Source organism: Puccinia triticina, chromosome 15A, assembly GCF_026914185.1.
Source record: "Puccinia triticina chromosome 15A, complete sequence".
Lineage (NCBI taxonomy): Eukaryota > Fungi > Basidiomycota > Pucciniomycetes > Pucciniales > Pucciniaceae > Puccinia > Puccinia triticina.
Window position 1 is genome coordinate 4,667,524 of NC_070572.1, and position 20,519 is coordinate 4,688,042.

General features: G+C 45.1%; 3 protein-coding genes across 3 annotated transcripts; 1 reads left to right on the plus strand and 2 right to left on the minus strand.

The window, feature by feature from the left end:
- Positions 1–5,442: 5,442 nt before the first annotated feature.
- Positions 5,443–13,414, plus strand: PtA15_15A462 (uncharacterized protein; the record flags this gene model as incomplete). The annotated part of the gene is made up of 9 exons (XM_053163669.1): positions 5,443–5,450; positions 8,063–8,283; positions 8,422–8,631; positions 8,731–8,952; positions 9,033–9,168; positions 9,313–10,779; positions 10,870–11,815; positions 11,931–12,017; positions 12,092–13,414. The coding sequence occupies 9 exons, from the start codon at positions 5,443–5,445 to the stop codon at positions 13,412–13,414; spliced, it is 4,620 nt and encodes a 1,539-aa protein (XP_053027621.1).
- A 1,850-nt stretch (positions 13,415–15,264) lies between these two features.
- Positions 15,265–17,245, minus strand: PtA15_15A463 (uncharacterized protein; the record flags this gene model as incomplete). The annotated part of the gene is made up of 10 exons (XM_053163670.1): positions 15,265–15,502; positions 15,575–15,651; positions 15,731–15,754; positions 15,834–16,061; positions 16,133–16,264; positions 16,340–16,496; positions 16,562–16,589; positions 16,658–16,772; positions 16,835–16,912; positions 16,994–17,245. 10 exons carry the CDS (start codon positions 17,243–17,245, stop codon positions 15,265–15,267), a joined length of 1,329 nt encoding a protein of 442 aa, XP_053027622.1.
- A 1,328-nt stretch (positions 17,246–18,573) lies between these two features.
- On the minus strand, positions 18,574–19,237 carry PtA15_15A464 (uncharacterized protein; the record flags this gene model as incomplete). The annotated part of the gene is made up of 2 exons (XM_053163671.1): positions 18,574–18,845; positions 19,000–19,237. 2 exons carry the CDS (start codon positions 19,235–19,237, stop codon positions 18,574–18,576), a joined length of 510 nt encoding a protein of 169 aa, XP_053027623.1.
- Between the last annotated feature and the right edge of the window lie 1,282 nt (positions 19,238–20,519).

A 20,519-nucleotide genomic window follows, 5' to 3' on the forward strand; every position in this document is an offset into this window, starting at 1 on the left:
GGAACCTAAATTGAAGTGTTCAGCCCCATTGGTTTCTGATATCAAACAAAGGCCCTTTGGCCATACCTCCTTAGCTTGCAGCTCGCCAGTTCCGGTAATTCCTAGAATACCCAGCAATTGAGTGGATTCTGTTTGCCGTTGTTTCCGGGTGCACAGTAATGCATGCTTGTTGAGATTTCTACAAGATGAGTCTGAGGTCAGACGACTAATTCTGGTGCCGCATCTAGAGCCAAGAAAGAATCAAAATCAAATAAGCTCGTTTAATTTAAACAAGAAGCTTACAGTTTGCACGGGGTTTCTGTACCTGACACAGTCAGGACCAGGTATCTTAGGGGGCTCAACCGGTGTGGTGGAAGCCCCTGTCTGTCAGCCTGCAGGCCGACGGTGTGTGGGACAAAAAAAGGAGGATTTCACAGAGAGCTGAGCTCCTCTGCTGACCTAGGAATCTCCTCCAAGCAGGACATAAACCTTGGCTGCTCGGGGACTGTGAGTGGGGTTCAAGGCGCTAAACCCACTCCCTGCAGTGTTTGATGGGCAGGCGGGTGGGTCAAAAAAGAAAAATAGGATCTGAGTACCTGAGTACGAGTAGCAAATGTAGAGTGGGAGCTAGGAGACAATACCTAGCCTGCTCTCTATTTGCTGATGAGGCCTTCTTGAGAAGGCTGCTGCTCTCTGGTGGATCCAGGGAGTCGGACCATCCTTGGGCAGAGCTTTCTGAGTCACATACTATCTCATGATGCTTGACTAGCTCTCCTGCAGCTTGTGGCTGCTCTAGCCCTATAGAGTCTCTCATTGACATGGGAGACTCTGGAGCTAGAATTCTGGCTTGGCCTCTGGATACTGTGGACCTTGGAGCTATGCTCTGCCGGTAACCTCCCAGGAAACTTCTACATTTTTCCAAAAAAGCTCTTCATAAAGGCCATAAAATAGGCTCTCAAGTTTTTTAAAAATTCTATTGGGAATCCAAATTCATCCAATGGTAACTTCCTGTCAGAATATGAGGGCCTTCCAGAATTGTCTCAGAGCATCAAAAGCCAGATTTACCTGCAAAAACCTAGACTGGAGGACTTCACATTGTCTAAAAGGCTTGATTTAGAGGAGGCCGCTAAATCTTGTTTGCTGGTGAAAACAGGATGTCAATCAATTTTCACCAGCCAGTCAGGTTTAGCCTGTCCCTCTAGGCTCTAGATTAAGCATTTTAGCCAACGGGAAGTCCTCCACTTTTTGGGTCTGTACCAATACCTGAAAGAGCCCCAGATGTGACAGGAAGCTATCCAATAAGGGGGTTCATGTAAGGTGGATTTCCAAACCATCTGCTGCTTTTGCTTATCCTGAGAAAACTACAAGGTTTTGGTGGGCAGCAAGCAATTCACCCTAACTTAGCTAAGTTCCTCTGTAACAGGCTCTGTACCACATTGTGACAAGTATTTTACCACTCTACAGTTAGGAGGGAGGTACTTGGTTAATTTAGCAATTCACCACACATACATAAAACTTAGCCCCGTTTGGACACACTGGTATACATCATAAACAGGGCAAAATTATGACGCACAACCAAACTCCCCCCCCCCCCCCCCTCCTGCTGCCTGTTGTAACCCTGAGAGGGGTTACTCAAGAGGCCATTGTTGGGAGAGTTTTTGGCATTGTTGTCGTTGTTGTCGTCTTTGTCATTGGCGGTTGGACAGAGTGTGGGAGGGAAGGAAGAATGATCAATCCAGCCAGGAGGTCTTGCTGAGGTTATTTTTTGTTCTTTTGTTTGTTTTTTGAGCTTGTTGGTGCATGGTTGATGCAGTATGATGCTGAGTAGAGGTTGACGGTTGCATGGGAGTTTGTCAGTGTGATGGGTTGCAATTCAGTTTGACATGGATTGTAAAATTGAATCTCAGGGTCCAAAAAAGCTCATTTGCATAGCTTATTTCACAACACATAATGGATTGCAAATAAATAGTTTGTGAAATTTGATTGTGACATCTTAACCTTGACATGTGAGAGTTTCAAAACATAGTTCGTGAATCTACTCTATGCACATGCCAGACACAAAATTACAAACCATGTTTTGCATACTATCTATTTACAACTGTCAAAACTAGGAGCATGAGTTGTAAAATTATATCACAACCCTAGGTAAGTAGAATTTTACAACTGATCCATTTTACAACCCATATGGGTTGTAAAAAATGGTTTGCAAAATTAACTTACCCCTTTGAATAATGCTTGTATTTTTTCTCAAATTTTCTGTTTTCATTATGTACTTAACTTTATTTTAAAATTCACACCAAACTGTAGAAACCACACTCAACTTTAATTTTAAACCAAAGCTTGAGATAGACTTCCGCCTGGGATATCTTTGTGTAACAACCCAGCGCTTGATTGGCCCCTCCCTGCCTGATCCATAGCAGCAGAGGGCAACAGCCAATGGTCATGGGTAGTGGATGATTGTTGCAATTCAACTTCTGGAATCTTATCTCACAAGAGAAAGAACCTAGGTGAGTTGTACAAAGAGTACATACCCTCAAGGTTTAGAATAAAATGATTAATTATCATTTATGTTGTAGATTTGAAATGTTCTGATTTAGAACAATTGATTGGCAACAAAAGAAGAGCAAAGTGCTCTCAGCAGAGTGATATCATTGTCTATGATGATTGTTGGCAATCATCGAACTCAAAGTGAGTTCATGATAGAGATGTTGCGCACGGAAGAAGAGAACTAACATTCTCTAATCATCCAAACAACAATTCTCACTAGTCATTCAATACTCACCAAACGCAAACATCCTGGTCTCATCAATTGTATAAGCTCACCTGATAGTGAGTGATGTGCAATAATGAGGAATGGATTAGTTTGTTTACTGACAAACAGTTATTACTATTTTTGATCAGCCGTTACTCAGGTAGAGAAACAGTAGCTTACTGATTAAAGCTCTAGCAATTATAACTCATATTATTATCAAGTAAAGCACATCAACACCTAATCATTCATTCCATATTGAAATCAAAGCTGACCAAAATGATCATTATTTCTTTTAAAAGGAATTCTTATTCAACAGTTAAGGTGTTCAAAGTTGAAATCATAAAATTATTAATACATAAAATCATAAAATCATAAAACTTTCAAGTGATGATTTCCTATGTACCATTCTAGAAATGTTGCTGAAATTTGAGTGTTTGGGTGGCACATATTTTTTTCTGTCTAGAATTTTATGATTTCATGGTGTTATGATTTTATGCAAGTCAACTTTGAACACCCTAAGTGTGGTATTTCATCTCTTAAACACAGAGCAAGATAGCTTGCAGAGATTATCTGCCTTTAAGGTACAATTAACTCTTTTCATTATAAATTGTATTATATAGAACTTATACTAAGGAATAAAACCTTTAAGTTCTCTGAAATCTTTCAATCATGGGGTCAAGAATGGGATCTGGTTCCAAATATGAGCTTGGATTTTCTCTAACCCAACTTCTATAGACCGCCTACTGGAGGAAATTGGCTTTGGATTTGGCCTTGGGCCTCATCTGACATCTGTCAAGATGCACCTCACCAAGGGATATGAAAATTATGGAGTCAACCTTGGTAAACAAAACAGAAAAATTGAGAAAATATCTAGAGATGGCCCCGCCGCACCTGGGTATCCGTTTTGGTGCGGGTACCCGGTGCTTTTTTTCGATATTTTGGACACCCGCACCCGCACCCGCACCCGCTGGGTGGTTCAGAGCGGGTTTGTGCGGGTATCCGCCCGGGTTCGTGCGGGTACCCGCTACTCACAAGGCGTTACAAAGCCAGAAAATCATTTTTATTTTGTTATATAGTCTCAATAAATTCCTATGGTGACAGCAGAGTGGCTAAAAGTCACCACATTGCCATCGGCACCACTTTTGCTCCTTTCCTTACCCTTACTCTTAGACTTATTCTTCTCCTTTTCCATGTATTCGTGGAGGGCCAGAGGTTTGATCTTGTCGTTCTTTGAATAGAACGACAGGGCCATTCCTCTACTCACTGATTTGGCATTGAGATTGTGTCTCCTGACAGAGACATAGTCTCGGCCAAAGCTGAAAGTGCGTTCGAGATCAACCGTTGTAGCTATATATGCATAAATTGAGAACGGATAAGTATTTGATCTTAAGATGAAGAAAACTTCTGATCTAATCTTACCTGGGCAACAAAGAACGTCGAGAGCCATCTGGCAGAGACCGTCGAAATTGTTTCCGCCCTGTTTCTGCCCGGCCCACCACTTCAGAGCATTGATTGGCTCGCCATCGTCCAAAAATAGGCCGCCCAAGAGCCAAACGTCCAATGGATCTGACACAGGTTTGGCTGATCTGGCTAAAGCAGCCGCACCTAGACCAGCAAGAACACCCGTTTGTACCTGAATAAAAAATGTGATGAGATTATGCTGAGCGGATAGCAACATTGATTGTAAGAACCTAGGAAATTTACCTTTGGTGGGCCTTGTTTGGGTAATCTAGGTACTGCAGTCACAGTTGGCTTGTACCACTTATTATACATATTGCAAATGAGTCTGATTGCCTTGTCGATCCACTCGCTGGGCCACTTGGCAAGCTTAAAGTATTTGTCTTTGAAAGACGGATGGAGAACTGGGAGGCCAATTTTCTTAGTAAAATTCTATCGCAATAGGAAAGGAATTTAGAAGTGAAAAATATACTCACTCATCGCAATTCTGTATATTGGCGAACAGTCTGTGAGCAAATAATATTTGTTTGTGATGGCCAGAACAGCTTGGCATGCATTTTGTAAAGCAGCAGGGTAATCACCATCCTTGTTTGCAATCACCGCTGAAAGAGTTGAGGTGATTTGATCAATCAAGACAACAACCTTGGCAACCCAAGCGGAGGACAATGTTGAGATTTGAAGGGTGATTTCATAAAACGGCTTGAGAACGTTCACCAAGTCCGCCGCCAAGTCAAAGTCTTCCTAATTAACATGAATGCCGCGATGGGTGCCAAACTGCTTATCTCTTTGCCAGATGATACTGACATGAAATTTTAGTCAGTTTCATTCACCACCTTCATTAGTATGATCCAATTGGTACTTACATAGCGTCCTCGCATCAAACAACGCTCAAAAGCTGCAAGTAAGTTGAGTTCCATCGTGTCGGGACATCTCGCTTGATGTTATGAGGCTTCTTGCAGTTCCTTTCTTGACAAATCTCTATGAACTTTGCCTTGGAGTTCGGGGACTTGTTGAGTTTGGTTGCGATTCCACGAAGTTGGAGACGACGATTTGGTGTTGATTTGAGTTTTAATTTGATCAAGAATCAAATGAGAACTGACCTTGGCAAGGGATTGGCAACACAATTCCGAAGTATAACTATCATCAATGCTCTCCTCTTCGATGTCTTCGAGGTCAGCTCATTGTCCCTTCCAAGTTCACCATTGGTATGATGAGGAAGATCGTGGCCGTCCTCTTCATCATTGGAGTCACCGATGTCATTGTCAGGGTTTCGGAAGCTAAAAATTTAGAGACAGAATAATGGTTCATCATCAGCCATTATTCATTAGCGTTGTACATAGTCAGAAACTCAAATACCTTTCAATTAAATCACGGGCCTCTTCTTCGTCATCGGAAGCATCAATCTCCAGAACTCCAGGAGTGTTTGAAGGGGTGTTTTTTTGGCATGCAAAATGTCGAAGTATTGCCTGGACGATGAGATTGAGGATGTGTGCAAAGCACCTGATCCATTGGGGCTCACCTTGGAATCGCTTCCATTTGAGTTTCGCCAACTCTTCAATCATCACTCCGTTGTTTGCTGCATTATTGGAAACAATCCCACAGATCTATGGGGAGTCAAGGAGTATCAAAAAGCTGAGCAGGGAATAAAACAACACTAAAAAGAAAGTGTACATACTCGATTTTCCAATTCAAATTTCTCAACTATGTATTGGACAACGCGAGCCAAGTAGATACCAGTATGCCTTTCTTTGAGCTGGACAAAATCCAGCGGCATCGCATTCAAAACAAGATTACCGGTCCCATCCTCCAAGAGTCGGTAGACAACTGCACCTATAATATTGTATCCATTTGGTGTCTGCCATGCGTTGACACCCAAGTACAGTGCCCCATGGTGGACCTGAGAGCAAGTTGAAAGTTTGGAGGCAGTCAATAGAAGGTCTAATCAATCTGAAGAAATGAAAAACTATTAGCTTACCTTCAACTCCTCCAGGAGTTTCTGCTGAACACTCAAGTATAGCTTATGAATTGCAATTGATACGGCCTTGCAAGTCGGAAGATGCTTTAAGATTGTTGGGTGGAGAACCCTCTTGAGGCTGATTTCCTCCAAGGCCAAAAAGGGTTTTGCTCCTTCAGCGCACCATATAGCACATCGCTGCAAAACCTAGAGCCGGAGAAAGAGAGGTAATTGGCTGAGAAGTCAATAGAAATACTTGAACTTATAAATCTCACCTCCCGCGGGTCTATGTCACCCGTTCCTGCTATTCCACATGATGCAAGCGACTTGTTCTTTGGAGGATTTTGTTGCTTCCTCAGGCATCGACCCGCATGTGTCAGAAGATTGCTGCAAGACGAGTCGTATGCCGGGCGATTGATTTTTTTAGTACAGCTAGTGAGAAGAAAAGATTCAGTTTCTGTTAATATTGTGTATTCCTCTCCAAAATAAGAAAAACATACATACATCTTACATTGCCATGCGATCATGTGGCGATTGAACTTATCCAACTGATCCAACAATGTGGGTGTTTTGTAAGAAGCGTATGCCGAGCTTACTTGATTCTGGGAAAGTTTGGTTGCATGTTCTACAGGTTCAATGCTGGTGAGCTGATTTATTCATAAGCATTTATATGACAAAAGAAGTGATTTACCTATTCGCTGCTGATCGGTTGTTTCAGGTCCATTAGATACATTTGCACCGGCTGAGTCAGGATCTTCTTTGCAATAGTCTTCATCATTGTTTTCATTGTTTGACTGGACGGTGGTTCTGCCGGTGTCGTCTTCTGACCTTTGTCGGGGTCGCTTGCGTGTTCGGGCCATTGTGTAGGAGTTGCCGGGTATGGTTGAGGGAGGGGAATATGATCGGCGGCGCAGGAAGCTGGGTTGGGGATCCTGGTGCACAGCTGCGGCGCACATATGTACAGCTGTGCGCGGGTGTGGCCAAAAAATACCCGGGTACCCGACAGGATTTCCCCAGAATTTCAGACATCCGCACCCGAACACGCACACGCCAGCGGGTATCCGCTGACCCCCAGCGGGTACCTGCCAGCGGATAGCAGGTACCCGCAACGGGTTCGTCGGGGCCATCTCTAAAAATATCCAACCTCTTTTCAAAAGACTACTGGTTGTGTGTAAATAGGTTTCTACTGTATATTGTTTTAACTTTCAGAACCGTTAGGGTTCTCGCAGCTAGATCCGATAAGAGAATCATGAAGCCCAGTCTGTTGATCTGTACTTTTTTTTTCTTGGTCATGATGCATACATAAATACATGATATTATGATATGTATCGTGAAACGCTTACAAGTTGCCACCGTGCCATAGACAAGTCACTGCAACGGTCATGAATTGATCGAGTGGAGTACAGTCATCAGTATTTCAGCACATTACAGCTTCCCCTACTCCATCCGGCTCCTTATGTCCAGAATTCAGAGTGGGCAACTCCGACCGAGAGTGATTCGAGAGCGGGTGGGGTGGCTTGAAGTGATCATGAACAAGCTCGACGAACACCACCGGGGATAACGACCCGCGAGTATCTGTATGAAGTCTGACCGAGCTCGGAAGATTCCTGACAGTCACGAACAATCCAAGCACCGATCAGCTTGCTCGCCGGCTTCTTGCCCAGTAGAAGCACAATCATCGGCCTGCAGTCTGTGTCTGTCCATCCATCCCATTCCTATCTCCCCAATCGTCACCGGACCGCCTGGCAAGCATCACTATTCAAAGGAAGATGAAGAAAGCGTAGTGGACCTTCTGATCTGATAATCGAGACACTTGCAGACTCAGCCCTCAACCGAGACATCAACATTGAAATAAGTACATAACGATGTAAGTAAAAAGATATTCTTCTTACCCCTCGGCTTCGATTCCTGGCCGGTAGCCGGTTCCCATCCGCTGACGTCATCTCCAAACCAGCCAGCCGATCACCGCCAACCCGTCAATCCCGATCGATCATCATCACCGTCATGTCCAACTTCAACACTCTCCGCCATCCCCCAAGCACCCAGTTCTCGCTCCCGACTGGCCCTCAGCCTCAAGCTTACCCCGACAACAGCCACCGCCGCGCAAGTGATCATAACCACAGCAAGAGCGCCCATCACAGTGATAATAGCAACCACAACTCCAACCAAACACCAATTCACCCAAAGCAGCCCCAGCCTCAGCCTTGGTCTCCAATCTCATCCTCAACCAGTACCAACAATTGCCAGTCCTCACTCCCAAAACAGAAACTGCTACCAGCACCTCTGATCCTAGCCAAACCATCACCGCCTTCATCCGCACTCTCCTCATCCTCATCCACTGAAAATACTGCGCTGACTAAGATCATCACCAAGCCAGCCACTGCTGCCACAACAGAAGCACAATCATCAGCCCCTCAATGGAATCAATCCTCTAGCTCATCCACCCATCTCAACCGCAGCAATATCCCTTCTCCGCTCATCATTCAGAGCCCAGCCTCATCATCCACCTCACATCTCAAATCTAATAATCTGGACCAATTCAGGAACTACCACCACCACCACCACCACCATCCCGACAACGACCCAGCAACCAACAAGCCAATCGATGAAGACTCTAGTTTCCATCATCCTCTGCACTCCTCAATCTCACCACTCTCAGCTCCTCTCATCCACCCAGATACCCATCATCCTACCAACCAGCTCAATCATCTCCAATCTGAAAACATTCATCTCCAATTCACTCCCTCTTCTGGATTTCAAAAAGATAACAAGGCTCTGAAGGATATCAAGCGAAGGACGACAAAAGCTTGTCAGTGCTCTTAGCCAACAGACTTTTGAGCTCTCCATACACACTAACCAGTTCTACGGATTTTGAATTGCGATCAATAGGTGATAACTGTCGCAAATCTAAATGCAAGTGCACTCGGGCACCCGATGCTAACGGGATCGTCCCGACAACTGGTCCCTGTCAGAATTGCGTGACAAACGCTGTCGAGTGTACATTCAATGGTACTTCTCGTAAAAGGTCCGTCACATACATGCTCACTTCAAACCCTACTTGTGGCTTCTTGCCATAAGAAATCGAAATATGATTTCAACTGTCTGCATTCTTGCTGATTACCTTCAATCTTTTTTTTATTTGGATTGATTGCGGCCTTGTCCGATGTAGAGGTCCACCAAAAGGTTACATTGAAGCTATCGAATCCAGGCTCCATCGGATGGAAGCACTACTGGGCGGGTTATTAGAAAATGATGATCCCCGGGCGCAAGCGCTGTTCTCGGAATTGATCGGTGACAATGAAGTCAGAGATTTGCTGACGAGCGACCTCAGAATAGCCGCTCAACAAGGTACCGAAGGCAAGCCAAGAAAATCTTGGAAGCCGCCCGACCCAACAATTGCCAGCCGCTCAGCTTCCGATCGCAGGAGCCAACTGAACCTAACGGATACCCAAAAGGTCCTTTGGGGTGTGAGCCACCCAAATCAAATTTCTGGCCCTAAGGATCATCCCCTTCAAGAACCACGTCAGCCCAACGGCCAAGGCACCGATGCGGATGATGAATCGGAATGCGAAGACAGCCAACTTGATCCCTCTCCTCCTCCCCCGCCTGCTGACGATCAAATAAATCTTCAACACAGAAACCGCCGGCGTAGAATAGAGTCAAACTTGTCTTCAATCCACCGCTCAAAATCCCAAGTCGCTGCATTCAATCAGTCTTCTTCAACCTCTACCATTCCACATACCGGCACAGCCACATTCACTCTCAGTCGCTCGGAGTTATTAAATGCAGGCACTCATAATTCTCAAATTACGTTTGAATGTAACAAATCTCTACGGCCCATCAAGTCAGAACTTCCATCAGCTGAACAACACTCTCCAGCCACCATCAGTGAGCTAGCCGATGTGGTGGGTCAACTCAGTCTCGATGAAAATGACGAAGTCAGATATCACGGTCGATCCTCGGGTCTTTACCTGATTTCAGCTTCACAAAGATACAAAGACTTTTTCTGGCATTTTCCTAAACCTGGCTTTTGGCCTGTCGCACCTATCCGCCGATCACCAACGACTTCGTACATTCTCGAGTTAGTCAATCCTCTAGAGCTACTGCCGAGTCAAGAGACCATGTGTCATCTGTTGGATCTCTATTGGGAATTCGTTCATCCGATGATGCCAATCCTCTATAAGCCAGAGTTCATGACTCAATTTCGAACCTTGATGGCCAACTTAGACATTGTGAAACGTGCACGACCTCATTGGAGCTTGAATCAAATTTGGTGCCATGCCATGTGTCGCAATACTTCATCGAACGATGAAATTCCCGGTGACCATGACGAACAGCAATCACCAAACTCGTCTCATCAGCAAGATCAACAAACCGAACCCCCGGTGAACGGACTTACCAACCGAATCTCAGTTTTGCTTTTGCTCGTCATGTTTTCCATCTCATCTCGATACTCGGATCGTTCTTCAAACGCACCCATTGAAGGCCAATACTGGAATGCTGGTGACAATTATCTGGAGAAAGCCAAGCAAATGTTAAACTTGGACTATGGCAACTCCAAGCTGACCAACTGTCAATCATTAATTCTGATGGCGTACCGAGAAATCGGCGCTGGCGCGATGGCTGAAAGCTGGCTGTGAGTGCAAATGTTGTTGATTTGTCTAAGGCTTCTCTTCGCCAGAGTTGATTAACTTTCTTCTCTGTTTTCTCCGTGGTTCTTTCTTAGATATACTGGAATGGCTATTAGAATGGCCCAAGATATGGGACTATTTCGAGATGTTGACAAATGGTTTATGCCGGTTAAGAAATTCACTTACGAAGATAAACAGATCAGGAAAAGAGTTTGGTGGGCGTGTGTGAACATGGATAAGTATGTTAGCACCTACATCGGGCGTCCCATGATGATTTTTGAGCGCGATTATGATACCGCGTTTCCTTCGGCCGATGAGCCGGACGAACATGAGCTTTGGAAGGGATGCAGACCCAAAAGAAGCGAAAAGGATCGGCCACTTGCCAAACCAGATTCTCCAAACGCAGTCCAAGATCATAAATTGAATGAGCTTACGGAAATCAAGATGGCAGATCCTATCACAGCTGAAGAGAATTCTTCTAAATCTGACTGTCCCAACAGAGATCCAAACAAAACAGTCGAACAAAAGAGCCATACCATCTCCTGCTTCAATCGAGCAGCTTCTCTTTCGGTTCTTATCAGTCGGATCGTTGCTAACATCTATGCAATCAGAATTCGAGTGATTGGACAGTCGTGTGAAACTTTGCTGTCTCTCCTGGACCAAAATCTTGCCCGCTGGTACCTCGACCTACCCGAACACTTACATTACAAACCTCAATCAATTCCCAGCCGGCCGAGTAGATCAGCTGGCCAGAGCCAAGAGCCCGAAAAGCGGGCTCCTACTCCACATCTTCTTACGCTTCATGCCCAATTCTATACAGGCTTGATACTACTTCATCGACCTTTCATACCGGCGTCACGCTCTCAAGACAACCCAGACAACCCTTCAACCGATGTCCCACCCCCGCATCCGTCCCATAGTATTTGTACCACTGCTGCAAACGCAATTACGAACATTGCCCAGGCGTATCACGAGGCTTTTGGCTTAAGGCACGCACCGGCTTTCTTAGTCTACTACGTTTTCACAGCTGCGATATTACATGTAATTGATTTTCAACTATTTTCAACTCTGGACAAATCTTGCGATAATTCTTATGCTTACGCTAATTTCTGTTTTATCAATTCCTACGCAATTGTCGGTAATCTCGGTAATATAGGTTAACAACGCGAGGTTGGAAGCCGGCTTCGCTCTAACGGCGAAGAGTAACCTGTTGAAATGCATGAATAGCTTGAAAGAAATGGCAGTAAGTAGCCACTCCCTGCGTCAGCTTCAATACTAAAAACAAATGTGTTGACAGTAATTATTTTCTCCCCCCAGCCCACATGGACCGGGGCGGTAAGAGCATGGGAGCTCCTCTCAGGCCTCGTGGATTTGCGAGATGTCGATATTCCAGAACATGCGCAGCAATCAAGTATTCCCAATCCATCGGCGCTTGACGGTGGGCAACTCAAGAAAGCTGATCCAGCAGATCGAGGACTAAAGAGACCAGCCTCTTCGAGCGATCTCGATTCTCATTCGCTATATTCCGGTGCTGATCAGAAGGGCTTTCATGCGTTCTCAAGTAAACCAATCCCTGGTAACCAAAACTTGCCCTCCACTCCTGCCAGTACGGATCAACAGAACCCTCGGTGGGGGCTTGGCAAGTCAATTAACCTCTTCAAACCTGATTGCCCTCGTGATGTGACGAACCCGGCGCGATCAATTTCTACCCCGGATTGGTGTACGATGGATACGGCTCACTCGAAGATGGGCGACAATGCTAGAAACGCATCAGGCCGCGAACAAGCTCTTAATGCAGCATCGCATGGACTGGGAATGGGAATTTATCCAGATGATAACTCTCATTGTGAAACAGGATCATCCGCATTCTCAGTACTCTCCGGCAATCCAGTCGTGCTCTCTCCGACGGCAGGAAACAGTAATGTGATGGATAACAGGGCCGGTCGTGATTTCTTGCCCAGTGAAGCAGATAGACAGTGTTTACGTGGGCCACCAGCTCTGCCTAGTACAGCCATGGAAGAAATGATCGGGTTTTGGAGTTCGAATCGTAACTTACACGAGCACTATCCTCCAACCCCTGGTCACCAGACATTACAGCAGCAACAGCCGCCATGTCAATCGAATGCCAATCAAGCATTAAGCCCACTTTTATTCGACTTGACTAGCTTCTCCTCCAGCCCAACCGGCAATCCGCCTTACGAATCACTCAACCAGCGCCAATGTCCGACTACAACGATTCAAGGTATCTTTGGATTGGGTGACTCGAGCCTGGATAATCTAAGAGGGATGAGCGGTCAGGCGGTCGCGAAAGTACAAGATCATAACATGGTTTATGAAAGCCGAGAAGAACACGGAAGAACGGGTGTCGAAGGACACGCCCAACGTCAAGGACTCGGCGTAGGCTTATTATCCGCTGGACAAGCGATCGAAGACGGGTCGTTTTCCGATCTGGGTTTGAATTGGTTTTCTTCGCCCGTAGAGACGATCGGCGGATTCAGAATGGATCCCCGTTCTCGGTCTGCTTTGAATGCCCATTCTCAGTCTCATGATTCTCATCCCCCTGCTTACCAGCAACATCATACCTCTCTAGATGGCACCACCCATGGTGAACCAGCATATAATAGTTCCATCCATTTTTAGCTCCTGTAACCGATCTTCCGCAATCTATCGATATCTGGCTTGTTTTCTCAAAGATTTTTACTATCCTGCCCTAGATCTTCTTGTGATTGTTTGTCATGTTGATCAAGGTGATGCATTAGGAATATGTTTATTGTAAACTTAATTACGTGTGCATATGTGATTATCTTTCTGCTTGATCAACACAAGACAGATCCAACGAAGCATTGATTGATTTTTGTTTCCAATTCCACCAGAGTACCTAGTCGTTTTTTTTTTTATTCATGTCCTGCTCACTCATTTGAGTACACCTGTCTGTCAGCTATCTATTTGCCCAAGCTTTTTTGCGGAGAGTTTTAATCCAATCAAACTGTGAATGTTGCACAACTTGAACCTGAAAACTGGGCATTAAAAATGTGACTGGAACAAAAAAAACATGAAGCTCACAGTATCCTCTAGGCTCTAGTTTTTTGTGTTAAAAATGTTGTATCAACAGTGGTCGATTATACACTTATCTGTAACATCTTTTGTCCCACATGGTGCTATCCAAATTAATGATCCAAGGAGGGTTAAAAAGGAGGCATTTCATTCCATTGAAACTTGCCGTTGCTGTTTGGATCCCTGTGGCTAGTTAAGACAGTAATTGGTAATTGAAAAAAAAGTTATGCTACTAATCCTTGCTCAACGCTGTGCATAATTCACATTGACCAAAATTGTGCTAAATTCATTTCATAGCAATGTTAATGGCAGGCATCTTCAATGACAATCCGGAATGGCACAGTAGTGCTATATACAGCTTCACTAGCCTTCAAGTTTAGTGTAAACGTTAACACATTAGCTAAAAATTCAAGTAATAAAAAACATGATTTCAACCAAGGTTTTACATCAAAAACAAAACTTTGGCATTGATTCAATCATTTCTACAGAAAAAGTAAGAAAAAGCCATGGTGGTGAACATCCTGGATGATTTTCAGAAGTTGAACAAGCAGTTTACCATACCAATCACAAATTCTTAATATCTACAAGGACGGACTTAGCGCAAGTACCCGTGGGGGCCGGGGCGCGAGGCGCCTTGCACAAAAGACTGCGGGGCCTCTCACTGGGAAGTTTTGTTAAGCTTGCAAGGATTAGGAAGGCCACATGTGAACAGGCAATCTGGGCTCACTTTGAGATCGAAGTAAAAACAACACTAGCTCATTGTCATAGAAACCACAGATCAAAGCAAAAACAGTAGGGAGAACCAAATTCTCTAGATTAAATCAAAAAAATAGATTCAGAAGACCCCTTTTGAAGCAATAAAGAACATGTTGGACTTCAAAAAGCTGTTGGTGCTTCTAGTAAAGCAATACTGCTCCTGCAACCGCAAATCATTCCAAAAATCTGGTTATCCAACATGGTATGTCGCAGTTTTTCCCTCTCAGGATTTTGTGCAATATTCTTCATTGGTTTTTTTCAAAAGATTCAGGCTGGAAATGAGTGAAAAAAGAGTGGCTTTACATGTGTGAAAATGGGTTATACATGTATGGATATTGGACATGGCCTGCGATTGATTGAGAGAGTGAAAGCTAAGAGAGTGACAGGGACTTGAAGTAATTTCAATATGGTTGCTGGGCTACAAATTCACTTTTTTTTCTTCCTTTTTTTGTTTTCTGGGGGGGGGGGGGGATCGGGGAGATTAGGTGGCTGTCGATCACGAGGTTGGCGCAATCTTCAAATTGGCAAGCCGACGTCCTCTCTGCAAATCTGGACAATATTTTTGCCGTTCTCCAACAATTCTTGATAGTCTGGGGGTTTGTAGAAAATAGACTCGTCAATTACGACGAATCAAAAGAGGCGCTGCTAGAAACCAGACGGATATGATACAAAATGAAAGATTACTCACAGTCTTCCTGAAGGTTGCAAATTGGCAGCTCAAAGGTGCACACATCGAATGCGCTGCCATCCTCGTTCGCCCGTTCTTGGTGATGGCCTGTCTCTTGGTTTGCTTGCTGACAACGCAGGGCTTCGGAGGCCAAGAAAGAAGTTTTGAAACCATATTTACTTTCAATAATATGGGCGTTGTAAATATCTTTGATAATCGTGTTTTCCTTCACGTTCACTATCTCGATCAGGCTAAACGGGGTGTTTTTTTGCGGTCAGACTTTGGCACATGGTCTACATGAGAATAGGGAGAAATAATCTTACGTGCTGTCAGAAGCGCAGAACTGAAGTCTAGTTTCAGCGTCCTGCTCCATTGCTTTTCGGTAGAGGGAGCATGAGGACTAGTCGAATGGGCGTTTAAGAGTTAGTTTTCTGCGATAAGGTATTGTTATAAAAGGGCATGATCTAAATGTTGCATACCTTTCTAATAACAATCATTGAATTCTGAAGACAAAAGGTGGGTTCAGCAATCTATTCAAATCACTTGTGGAGGGACCCGATGCTGTTCGCGCTCGTGACATACCTGATGGTTAAGAACTGCCGATACACCAATCAAACGCATGATGTCGTCTGCGTTGCTTGCTAGACGGGGAGTTTGAATGCTTGGGCCAACAAATCGGCCGCCGGCGATGGCCGAATAGATACCAGTGTCAAGACTGATAGGCGACTCCGCCTTGTTCTCAACAGACTGCGCCAACATGTGCTCTAGCTGTGAGCTTAGTTGGCGGAGGTTTGTTTCGACTGGGTGACTCTGGTTTGGAGATAGATAGGGATCAAAAACTCGGGTCAAGCTGAAGTTGACATTTTGGGAAATCGACTTACCGAGTTGTACACGATCATTGGAACATTCATCTGCGCCATTTGAGAGCTAGATGTCAAATCCCTCTTGTTTCTCGGGGATCTCAAGTCCTGGTGTGCTTGGAGCAAATCCAATTGCGGGTTGGTGTTGGTAGCCTGAAGGATGACATGGACAAGTCTGGTCAGCTTTCAAATCTCGGTCTGCAATGGCATGGTAGAAACGAGGCTTACGAGAGGACTGATAGCAGCCATCCAGTCAGGAGTTTGTGTCCTGTTACTGACAGTGTGGTCGCGGTTTCCCCCATGCTCAATAGGATAAAGAATAGTTCGGATCAAATCCACTTCGGACATCACGCCAAGGCTGGTTTCAGGGTTGTACTCGTAGACGCTGTTAAAATATATGTGCGTTTAGCTTTTAGGAGATCAATTGTTTAGCAGCGGAAAGTGACTCACAGGTCGTGAAGCACATGATGAACAACATCTGGATGTCAACCAAATGAGTTGTTAATACTCAGCTCTCAACGACGAGGGGTATTGAGAGCGTTTTACCTTTTGCCATTTTTCCGGAGTGGGCTAAGGTGCTTGCCAAGAAGTTTGTATAATAGTTCCAATTGATCGTCGAAGTGACAATCCACCAATCCGGTCCTCCTTGGAGTGACGCATACTAGGATGATGATCGGAAGTCAGTCGTCTGCAAGTGACATGTTCTGCTATCTTTGAGCTTACTGAAGGGATCTGGCAATCCTTGAATTTCCCTATGCCGCAGTGAAGAGGAAAGGGGTGTGGCAGTTGCTCGGCATATTGCTAAGATCCAAGCAATGGCACAAAGAAAATCGAGTTAGAGGACAAACGGCAATATAGGAATATACATAACAAGAAGCGTACAGATAGACTGAGGGCGTCGCCGTTGGGATAAGTTTTTAAATACTCATCCAATTTCATCTCCTGCCAATGCTGTGGGGTATTGAGCTGGCGGCCATGTTGTGAGTTGGCGGTTTTAGGCGTGGAGGCTGAATCGGCGAGCCCGATGATCCCCATGGCCGCACTCATCACCACGAGCGTTCGGGCTAGACTGCGAAGCCGGGTGCCTCTAGTGAGCTGTGAGCTGCTAGAGCAGGGTCGGCTGAAAGTAGGCATCGTTCTTGAATTCTTTTAAAGAGCGTAAGGAGTAAGGAAAACTGAATGTCGATTGCCAGCTACTTGGTATGCCGGTTCAAGGGGATGGTGATGGGGGGACACCGCAGTCTTGGAGGCTCCTTTTTGTAGGAGCCTGTCCCTCTGAGAGATCTGCTTGCGGGCATGCCAGCGTGTATCATCCGAGAAAGGTTTCAGGATGTGTAAAAGCTTTCTGGAGATGAGACACTGATAACACCTCGGGTGCTTCGTACACCTCCACCCGAATGCAGTACCTTCCCTGACGAATGGTTTGGTGAAGGTCCTGTTTCACTTCCATAAATCTGTAGTGGCGTTTCTTCTGTTTGGCCCTGTCTGGCCGGAGTTTGCAAGGAATTACCAACAACATCGCTGGAGCAATCCAAGGGCAACTGGCATCCAGACGAAATGTACTCGCGCCCGATCACACATCCGGAGTCCACATCAGACACGACTATGGGTGTCGGTGAGGTGAATGTATACACAAACCTCCTACCTCCATGCCTCGAGTAAGCCTCTCCGAAGGGCAAGCCTGGCGGGAGAAGTTCGAGACCGAGCTTTCGAAATGTTTCAACCTGCCTCCCGGGCTGTGCCCTCGGCTAAATTATCCTGGACATACGCAAGCTGGACTGTTGGTTTGCCGAAGACCTCAATCTTCTTTGAAGTTGGTACGTCATATTTATGTTAATACTTTGATCATACCAGCTTTGCCAGGGCGAGTTTCTTAACCCGAACAACGTGCGAGCTTATCAGAAAAAAAAAGTTGTTCTCAAAGGTGGTTTGATCACGTTTGCTGGTTAATGAGACATGTTTATATTGTGACATCAAAAAACTGCAAAAGTTCTTTCAACGGGTGCCCTCTTGGCGTGGAGCAGGAGGAAAAACGAGCGGCGGTAGTGTAGACATATACAATGATAGGATATAATGGTGGTATTCGGAGATGAAAATTGTACTACTGAGAAATAAAAAGGCCAAAAAAGTTCATTTCGCGTGAATGCGACTGTCCTTAGTAGTCAAAAGGAGGAGGAAGTGTACAAGAACAAGTGAGATAAGAGAGGAAGACGGCTGAGAAATAGGAAAATAATTGGTCGGCACCAAAGACATCAAATCGGTTTAACGTAAGACGACGGGAACATTCCAATCGGGCCGTTATTGATCTGTCCATTCCACCAATCATCTGAGACTGGTCATTGAATTTTTGTTCCGGTAAAATGCCAAATTAGATCACCAGAAACATGAAAAACCATGGATGGGTGGGGGAAATGAGAAAAATAACGAGCAATGTCAATGATTGTAATAAGCAGGAAGATGCTTCATTGGAGGAGACAAGGAGGAGTAGGAGACATTACGAAACTATGTTCGGTAACTTTGATGATTTGATGCTCTTTGAAAGACAAGTCTTCTTGACTTGTACCCTCATAATCGTACAGAGCTTCAACCAATTCTTCCTCTTGATGTGGTTTTGATCTTGCCGGGGGAGCAGGAGGGGGTGGCGGTTGTGAGTACGATGATGCGGCTGAGGAAGGTGTTACCCGACGAGTTGGCGGTGGGGCAAAAGAATTCTGGTTGCTTATCGGCGGCGTGGCTGAGAATCCCGGTAATTAATATTCAAGCGAGACATTCGGTTTTTCCGGTTGAGGTAAATCATCGTAGAAAATGGGGCGATAGCTTCAAAAAAATTCAGTCAATCTGCTCATCTATAGATGCCCGAAGGTATCGTGAAAAAAAAAAACACAGACCTGCCAGTTTGTTCATGGCGGGAAAGCTGTTTGATGGTTTTGATGACGCATGAGGAGGTTGAGATTGCTGCTGAGCCTGTTCTGAGTTTGCGAAATGATTACCGAATTTCCCGGATAACTGGCCGACTTTACTACCGATCCCATTAAGATGTTTGGAGGCAGAGGATGCGGCAGAAACGTTTGACGGTTTGGCTAATGATGGCGGTACTCCTGCCGTTTTAAGTGCCGAGGCTGTCATCTTTGGATTTGAGCCGGCTAGGTTCGAAAGTGCTGAAAAATTGTCGCTATTCGATGCACTAGATTGTTGTTGAAAAAGGTGGGGTCTTGATTCAAAATACTGCATCAAATAAATAAAAAACAGATCAATCTCCACGCTTTTAGGACGGGTTTCCTGGTTTTGCAAGGGCAGATTAATTACTAAGAAAGATGGTAACTGACTTCATCGAGTATCGAATAGAATGCTTGCTGGTTTTTTGTTTGGTTTTTTCAAGCGTTTATCAATTGATCAATCATCCATTTCAGTCTGCGGGTACATAGGAATAGAGAATCGATGGATGAAACATTTTACCTTATCAACCGATGATAGACTTGACCAAGTTGAAGACATTATGAGGTATGCTGTTCGGATGGTTCGCTTGGTGATGGTGATATGCCAAATTCCGATTGCAGCTCTGCTGCCGTTGGGGGGTAGGCATGGCAATCGGGCGGGTAGGCTGGCGGGCCGCCCGCGGGTCGGCTTTTTGGGGAAATTTGTGCAGACGGCGCGACCCGACAGACCCGCGACCAGGCGGATGCGGGTAGCCCGCCGGGCGCCCGTCGGGCCAATCCCTGGTATGCCCGGCAGCCCCTTGTTCAGCCTCAGGGGAGAGCATTTCAGCTTTTGGTGGGCACTTTTTCATAATCAACCTCACACACTTGTCTCTGGACGCTTTTCCTTCTAGTTTTCATTTCTGGGACCACACAAGCAGTCCCCATGTACCTACTATTTTGTTTGTCTCCATCCCATCAGCTGCCTTCACTATCCTGCTGTGTAACATTTTTATTTCCTCTTGGGCATTGCACTTGAATTCCATGCAATTCAACACATTAAAACTGTATTCAGTGCTGAAACATGCTATGCTGTTTCAATGACTGTAGCCCATGAGTGCGTATAGACATTTATGTGCATAGCAAGGGTTATTATGTTTTTTGATTAATCATTTCAACTGCTGTATTTCATGCGGAATCTTTGTTCCATCATCTTCCATGAGATGTGGCAATTCATATAGGTTTTTTTGTTTCAGTCTCTTTGGAGGAACAAAATTGGAAAACACACAATTAACTAGACAAGGCCCTCACAAGTTCAAGAAGGTAACACAGAGATTCTCCTGGACAAGCCCCTCATTTTGTTGGGTGACTTTGTAGTCACCCAATGAGAGATGGCAGCTGTACAGCAGATTGAAAAAAAGCTTGATTTTCCTGATGCTCTCAGGCAAGAGGGTCAACATAGCAAATAAGTCCCTCCTTCAGAGGGTCCCTGC